We start from the raw sequence: 8,408 nt of genomic DNA on the forward strand, positions 1-8,408 counted from the left end.
CCTTTCTTTCATGATGACGAAACAGTCTATGGCTGTCATACAGAACAATCTTTTATTTTAATCTGGCTAAAATTATTGCTTGCTAGCCTAACTTCCTTTTATAGGCATTGTCAGAATCGCCGTTATAATCATTGGCCAGTACAGAGAATAAAGTAAAACCACAAGTCCAAATCCCTATCTCCATCCATGGCTAATTTAGGAAAGGGACCATTTTAGCTAGCTAGCCAGCCACAAGAGGGCAACAGCACAATGAAATGGAACAATTCAAGTTGTTTCTGTCAGTTATGTATTTCTCTTGAGGTAATAGGAATGAAGCCAAATCCAAACAAGCTTTTTTTGGCGCTCCAGGACCATTCACAGTTCAGCTCACTCAGTTTAGCTCAACGCTCATTGAGGCCAATTGCTCGCTGGCTTCCCTTGCATTCAATGCTATGGGAGGCAACAATGTCATACTCTTTATGACCAGATCGAATCAGATAGATGGCCTACAAATACACAGGGGCGCTGTTTCGCTCGCTTGGATGCTTTCTTCGGTGAGATACATTCAGCCTCTTACGAATTGAAGGACAATGATACTGAACAAAAATATAACCACAACATGCAACAATTACAAAAACGTTTCTATTACAGTTGATAAGGAAATCAGTCAATTTAAATAAATAAAGTAGGCCTTAATCTATGGATTTCACATGGGTTGGTCTTGGAGGGCATAGGCTCACCCACTTGGGAGCCAGGCCCAGCAAATCACAGTGCCAATTGTTTGTAATCAATGGTTGTGCAAATATACTGAACAAAAATATCAACTTAACATGCAACAATTGATTGATTTTACTGACAGTTCATATGAAGAAATCAGTCCATTTAAATTAATGAATTAGGCCTTAATATATGGATTTCACATGACTGGGCAGGGTGCAGCCATGGGTGGGCCTAGACCCACCCACTTGGGAGCCTGGCCCAGCCAATCAGAATGAGTTTTCCCCCACAAAAGGGCTTCAATACAGACAGAAATACTCCTCAGCAGCATTCCCACTCTAAAATGACATTGGAGGCAGCTTATGGTAAAGGAACGAACATTCAATTATCTGGCAACAGCTCTGATGGACATTCCTGCAGTCAGCATGCCAATTGCACACTCCCTCAAAACTTCACATCTGTGGCATTGTGACAAAACTGCACATTGTAGTGGCATTTTGTCCCCAGCACCAGGTGCATCTGTGCAATGATCATGACATTTAATCAGCTACATCCTGTAGTGAATCTGAAGACAAACAAAACAGTAGTGTGCCAATTTGAAGAAAAGAGCAAACATTTGTTCTGACCTATTAAAAGTGTTTGCTCAAATCAAAGCAATACCTTTTCCAAAGAAAACAGAAATATATGCATTGTTTATCATGAAGCCCAGCACTTCCCTGTTGATTTGTGATGGAGGCATAGTTGGATCGTTTCTAGTTCCATATCGATGATTCTACATCCAAAGCAAGAACATCTGAGGTCTGTAGACTGTTTAATATTTTACATCTCCCCACAAAATGGTAACACTTTTTTTACAACCAGTTTTTAATTCAGAGAACATTACAAATAGTACAAAGGAAAAGAAAATGGAATATTGTAGAGCCAAAATTGAGATAATTGTATTCAGTACTTTGCATCTTTTTTTCTCAAATCAATTCCAACATCCCGAATAAGGGTGCCATTATTCCCACCGACAAATATTTACCAACAGGAAATGGAAGAACAGCGAAAATCCTATTGATCAACTAGACGACAAGATACATATATTAATCAACATAGAATAGATGACCATAGCCTTTTACCACCTCCAGACAAATCTTGCTGACATGGAAACATGACGTGAGCACTAGACTATTTAAAACAGGGCCTTTCCTTGACCTGGTACTTTTAGACATAGAGACTCAAACACTCAAGTCATGACGAAATCTTGTACACAAATCTCACAAGTCTGTTTTGGACGATACGGACTTTATATGTACCTACTTGCATTTTTATTGTCAATTTTGGCACTGGAATAAATGTTTGACTAACATCGATGTCTTATATGCTATTTTGAATGAGAAGTTGGTTCTCAAGTTCAGCCCTTTCAGTAACGTATCACACCTGCATACCCACTTATTTACAAAATACAGAGGAAATAGATACCTTGAAAGTCACAAAGAAGCAAATACTAAACATTTGATTGTTAAAAATAAAATTAAAATAATGACAAAAATGACCAGAGGTCATTTAAAGTCCATCACATGAAACAACTCGCTAGAGGGATGGCTGTATTTGTTCATCCATCGATTGCTGTGAATCTTCTTACTTTCTCTCAGTAGATCTGGAGCGGCTGTGAGAAGGGGAAAAACAGTTAAGCATGAACGTTAATTAAAACTTTACCCGGAGCATTAATGCACTCAGAACAATGTTACAGCCATGGTCTGTTAAGAGTTACATACTAACACAAGAGGTTTCATTGTTATATTAAGACGAGATATAAGATCCTTGCTGTTTCATAAAACCTCTCCTGCTTACCTCCTTGATCGAGAGAATGATCTTGAGGGTTTATGGTTTCTGTCCCGGGACAGAGATCTCTCCCTCTTCCTGTCTCTGGAGAGAGACCTGCATACAGAAGGAACCACAGAATTAACCAAAGCAACCTGCATCTTACTGAGGCCTCTGTTCCCCATACTGTTTATATTTACTTACTTTTCTGCTCTTTTGCACACCAATATCTCTACCTGTACATGACCATCTGATCATTTATCACTCCAGTGTTAATCTGCAAAATTGTAATTATTCGCCTACCTCCTCATGCCTTTTGCACACAATGTATATAGACTCTCTCTCTCCCCCCCCCCCCGACTGTGTTATTGACTTGTTAATTGTTTACTCCATGTGTAACTCTGTGTTGTCTGTTCACACTGCTATGCTTTATCTTGGCCAGGTCGCAGTTGCAAATGAGAACTCTCAACCAGCCTACCTGGTTAAATAAAGGTGCAAAAAACAACAAAAAAACAAGAGGATGCCATCATTGACAAGTTTGTCAGTTACCCTCGGGAAAGCGGCGGTAAAAAAATAATAATACATATAGATTTTATGATTCAAAATTGAGTCCTTAAGTCCATGCTTCCATGATCAATAATCTGTTTTGATCTCAGTTGCCCACAGTATAGCTGTTCAATTTTACAACAACGCTTAACATACCTGCTTCGGCTGCGGCTGAAGCTCCTCCTTCGTGGAGATCTGGTGGTGGTGGTGGTGGGGGGGGGGGGGTGACAGGGTGTCAAAAGCAGAGCACAATACATTGGTGACCCATTGATACCAAACCCATCCGACCCACAAATTACCTGTACTCCCTTGAAGTAAACCCTACGGTTCCCACTGAAAACTGACCCTCAGTGGGCACAAAGTTATAGGCTACACCCCTCCTAAGGGATGAGAATGGGTGACCTCTGATAAGGCATTTGTAATCCGAAATTCAGTCATCACCTTCCCTAAAAGGTCATAGTTAGTTAATACTGCCAGCTGAGAGAATGGCAAAAAAGTGCATTTATACCAAATGGGGAGGGGTAAGAAAATGAAGGACTGTAACATAACTAATGGTAAAACATTGGGTTTTAACATTGACCTCTTAAAGCTGCAGTAAAATCAAAATTACATATTATGCACAACCACAAAGTACACACAAGATAGGGCCACTGCGACCTAAACCAGGGAGGGACCTACACTTTGGAAGGGGAAGCACTGATCAGAATAGCTCCTTTGAACATTTAGAAAGTCACAATTTAATAATGCACATCTCAAAATGTCAGGGTCCTAGACTCACTGGATGCAGAGCCATGCCCCAACGGATTACAGTAATGAGTGAGAAATACCAACGCTATTTGATTCAAATAAGGATAACCTTTTTTTCTTAAAGCAGCTTTCTCTTCACTTTTAAATTTGTAATCAGCAGTGTACTGTATGAAGCAGGAAAAACTTACTAGTCTTTTGGTTTTCAACAAGCTAGAAATGACGAAGGGGAGGCAGACTGTCGGCCGGGTAGGCAGATTTGGCTGAAAAGGACTGGCCAGATGCTGCGAGGTGATTAGTTGGCTGGCTGTGGATTTTTCCTGCTTTTATTGGTTAGCCGAAGGCTGTTGCTGGTACGTTGTAGTAGTGTAGACATTTGGGGACGTAAAACGCTGATTGGTCGGGAATGTGAGGTGGGCCGCTGCCGATTTGGTTAAGGTTGGAGGAGGAGGCTGAGAACTGCATGCGCAGGAACCAATGGGCTGGTGCAACCTGACGACTGGCCATGCCTGGGTCATGTGACACGACACCAGCCAAGCTGATTGGTGCACGCTGGTCAGAGGTCACATGCTGCTGAAAGAGGACTAGTTGACTGACTCAGAGGGTGGTGAGAAGAGGCATGGTGATGACTCTGTAACGGGGGTTCATTTTTATTAATATAAATGGTAAATAAAAAGGCAACCTCAATTTGTAACAAAAACAACCAATCTAGCATCATTAGGCTTCCCTCCCACCCCACCGGGATCATAGATACGATGTAATACGAATCACCTACTTAAAAAGCTAGCTGCAATTTTTTACACTTTGTCGAATCTTAAAATAATCTTGCATGTGCACGCACACGGTATAGAACCGTTCCAAAACACATTCAGTGCTTTAGGCAACAGTGAAAAGCTTGCAATCCAAATTTAGAGAAAATGTGGCAGCAGTAAATGCACCTAACTTGGCATAAAAAGCAGCACACTTCATTTCACACTGTACCACCCCCTGGATCTAAAGTTCCCTGGAACTCGTTAAATTGATCAATGATAATGAAGATGAAAACAGCACGTTTTCAGCACCACATCACAGTAACCACTGTAGACTACCATGGAAGCAAGGGTTATCAAACAGTCAGAGCTGAACTATCAACATGGTGCAGAGAAACAGGAGATGTATTTTGGAAAGATACAGGAACAAACAAAAAAAGTTTAAACGTTAAAAGGGGAAGGAAGGGATTTGTAGTCTGTTGGGCATTGCTATCATAAAGCCCTGTACGGGAGACGGGTTACCTGCGCCTGGCGGGCGGGCTACCACGACGCCCGCGATGTTCATCTCGAGGACGTCTGCTCCATGAGGGAGGAGGACCCCGGTTGCGGGTGCGTTTCTCACCATTGGACAGCTCCACTCGCACACGAGAACCACTTAGTGTCCTGTGTAGATCAATAAGGATGTTACCATGGGTATACTGTTTAACGGTCACCAAAACATTATGGTATACATGGACTTGTTTCGCCACCTGTCAGGTAGTTAAATGGAGGCCAGTGGCAACTGAAATTAATATGTAGTCCTTCCAAATATCAGAGTAAGTGCATTGCTTGGAAACAAGGATCTCCAAGCAAACTAGGCTCTGTCATCTTATAACGTGAAAAGCACAGAGAAAATGTGCATTCATATAGCAAAAACAGAAATGCTACTTCAAACAGTTCTGGAATGCCTCTCATTTCTTTGGTCAAACAGTAAATCTGTAAAGTATATTGGCATGCAAGGAACGAAAACTTTAGTGATTGCCTCTCATTTCAATAGTCCTCAATTTCCTGATTCTATCATTCAGTTATTTTTTTTATACCAGAAACTTGTTCTTAGGCTTTACCTTCCATCAAGCTCCCTCACTGCATCTGTTGCATCCCTTGGATCTTCAAATTCCACAAAAGCAAAGCCCGGGGGGTTCCTTGCTACCCAGACACTGCGAAGTGGCCCATAATAGCCAAAGGACCTCTCCAGCTCTGTCTTGTTGCCATTATTTCCCAGGTTTCCCACATAGACCTTGCAGTCAAGAGGGCAATCTCGGTGCATGGCTGGATCTGTAAAAATATTAAGCAAAATGAATAGAATTCATCAGGTTCCACTCACTCTTTGGTATTAGAGTTGATGGGTATCACAGTATCTGACTAGTTTTGCTTTCTAGGAATCATGCTTCAAAAGGCATCAGAATGGCCAATGTATCTGAACCAGAAAAGCTACACCAAGCAGTTCTGGAACACACACACACAACTCTAATTATTTGAAATTCGTGTGTCAAACAGTCAATCTGTCAAGTGTACTGGCATGCAAGGAACGAAAACTTTTGTAATTACCTGCCATTTCAACAGGTCTCAATTTTCAAAACAAAAATTGATACTCCGCAAACGTGAATGAGAAACTGAAAGAAGAATTGTCCATTTAGATTTTCACGTAGTACACATTTTCCACACAATTTATATTCAAGTAGGTCTGTACTATAGTCTATGTTCGTAACACGCAGATTTACAAATTTCCCTACACATTCAATTTACAAAGCCACATTCAAACAGCCAGGTGTGTTTATAACACGCAATCAGATGTTTTGCGTCGTTCTGGCTGAATTTGAGGTAGGCAACAAAGTGCCAGACATTAATACAGGGCATAAAGCAAGTGGTGTGGAAATGCATAGCACATGGAAATGCATTGCGGTAATTCTTCTAATATATAACTGCCGTGAAAGATGAACAGGTTCTGCCACTACAGCTACAAAGTAAGTAATACGTTTGTTAGAACAAGCTTGTTTTCTGATCCAACGTTGGTCAAAATCGCCCACAGCCCCTTTGCATCGTTCACTAAGGTTACTAACTACCTGCCCGTATGTAGTTATGCAAAATGGCAGAAGCCCGGACTGGGGCCTTGAGATAGAACCCTCACGACATTTTCTTGGCTTGCTCCCTCCTAGTTCACTTTTTTGTTTACGTGCCACGGCCTACGTGTGAGGCCAGAGTATAGCTGCAAATTCACTTATACATTTGTCAATACAATTACATGATGTAGTACCGTTGGTTTAACCATTTCAGTTAACTTCACTAACTGCGAAAATACTGAAAATGGATAACGTTACTAGCTAGCTCTTCGGTGGGCTAACTAACGTTAGCTAGATAGTATAAATGAAAGAGTCAGTACATATAAAATAAACATGAATTGGAAAATGAAATAGATATCACACTTTGCATTATTTAGGTATGTGTTATTTACCGTATTGTAAAACCAACACTAATATTCGATCCGTTTGCAGTCTTCCGTCGAAACCCCTGTCTGTAGCTGCGACATGAGCTGCTAGCTATAATAAAATGGAGACCTGAAATCTTCTTCTGTGGGTTTTATATGGCGGTTGGCAACCAACTTTAAGCTGCATTACCGCCACCAACTGGACTGGAGTGTGGACCAGAGACAGTGAAGGTCGAAATCTTACCCAACATTCTCATCTCCCTAAGGAAACGAAATACAAAATTAAATACTACATCCCCTGAAGATTTCCCCAGCAGTTCACTTAATCCTGGCTGTTCAACCTCATTGCTCCTCAAATCTAATAACAATCACTCCCTTTCCTCCCATATTTCTGGCACTGAAATAGAACATGTCCGAGCTGGTCACGGGTGCACCTCAGCCACGCTCAAGGTACTAAACAGTATCATAACCGCCATTGATAAAAGACAGTACTGTGCAGCCGTCTTCATCGACCTGGCCAAGGCTTTCGACTCTGTCAATCACCGTATTCTTATTGGCAGACTCAATAGCCTTGTTTTCTCAAATTACTGCCTGGCCTGGTTCACCAACTACTTCTCAGATAGAGTTCAGTGTGTCAAATCGGAGGGCCTGTTGTCCGGACATCTGGCGGTCTCTATGGGGGTACCACATCTACGCAGACGACACCATTCTGTAGGTCGCAATTGTAAATGAGAACTTGTTCTCAACTTGCCTACCTGGTTAAATAAAGGTTAAATAAATAAATTAAATAAAAAATACTGGTGTGCAAAAGGGCAGAAAAGTAAATAAAAACAATATGGGGATGAGGTAGGTAGATTGGGTAGGCTATTTACAGATGGACTATGTACAGCTGCAGCGATTGGTAAGCTACTCAGATAGCTGATGTTTAAAGTTAGTGAGGGAAATATAAGTCTCCAGCTTCAGCGATTTTTGCAATTCGTTCCAGTCACTGGCATTAGACAACTGGAAGGAAAGGCGGCCAAAGTAGGTGTTGGCTTTGGAGATGACCAGTGAGATATACTGTACCCGCTGGAGCGCGTGCTATGGGTGGGTGTTGTTATCGTGACCAGTGAACTGAGGCGGAGCTTTACATAGCATAGACTTATAGATAACCTGGAGCCAGTGGGTCTGGCGACGAATATGTAGCGAGGGCCAGCCGACTAGAGCATACAGGTCGCAGTGGTGGGTGGTATAAGGGGCTTTGGTAACAAAATGGATGGCACTGTGATAGACTGCATCCAGTTTGCTGAGTAGAGTATTGGAAGCTATTTTGTAGATGACATCGCCGAAGTTGAGCATCGGTAGGATAGTCAGTTTTACGAGGCTATGTTTGGCAGCATGAGTGAAGGATGCTTTGTTCCGAA

The 8,408-nt window shown here is 41.7% G+C and overlaps 1 protein-coding gene across 3 annotated transcripts; it reads right to left on the bottom strand.

The window, feature by feature from the left end:
* Positions 1 to 1,490: 1,490 nt before the first annotated feature.
* LOC109891108 (serine/arginine-rich splicing factor 3) lies at positions 1,491 to 7,160 on the bottom strand. 3 transcript variants are annotated; one of them, XR_004210039.1, is made up of 8 exons: positions 7,033 to 7,160; positions 6,129 to 6,193; positions 5,645 to 5,855; positions 5,064 to 5,204; positions 3,984 to 4,423; positions 3,205 to 3,243; positions 2,533 to 2,619; positions 1,491 to 2,347 (listed from the first exon to the last, which is right to left on the bottom strand). XR_004210039.1 is itself a non-coding variant. In XM_020483423.2 (7 exons), exons 2-7 carry the CDS (start codon positions 6,133 to 6,135, stop codon positions 2,320 to 2,322), a joined length of 513 nt encoding a protein of 170 aa, XP_020339012.1. In that variant the 5' UTR covers positions 6,136 to 6,193; positions 7,033 to 7,160; the 3' UTR covers positions 1,491 to 2,319. The 3 variants fall into 3 exon arrangements, 2 of the variants coding, with proteins under 2 accessions (XP_020339012.1, XP_020339013.1); XM_020483423.2 differs by lacking the exon at positions 3,984 to 4,423; XM_020483424.2 differs by lacking the exons at positions 3,984 to 4,423; positions 6,129 to 6,193.
* Between the last annotated feature and the right edge of the window lie 1,248 nt (positions 7,161 to 8,408).

The sequence above is a fragment of the Oncorhynchus kisutch genome, linkage group LG5, assembly GCF_002021735.2.
Source record: "Oncorhynchus kisutch isolate 150728-3 linkage group LG5, Okis_V2, whole genome shotgun sequence".
In the NCBI taxonomy this organism is placed as follows: domain Eukaryota; kingdom Metazoa; phylum Chordata; class Actinopteri; order Salmoniformes; family Salmonidae; genus Oncorhynchus; species Oncorhynchus kisutch.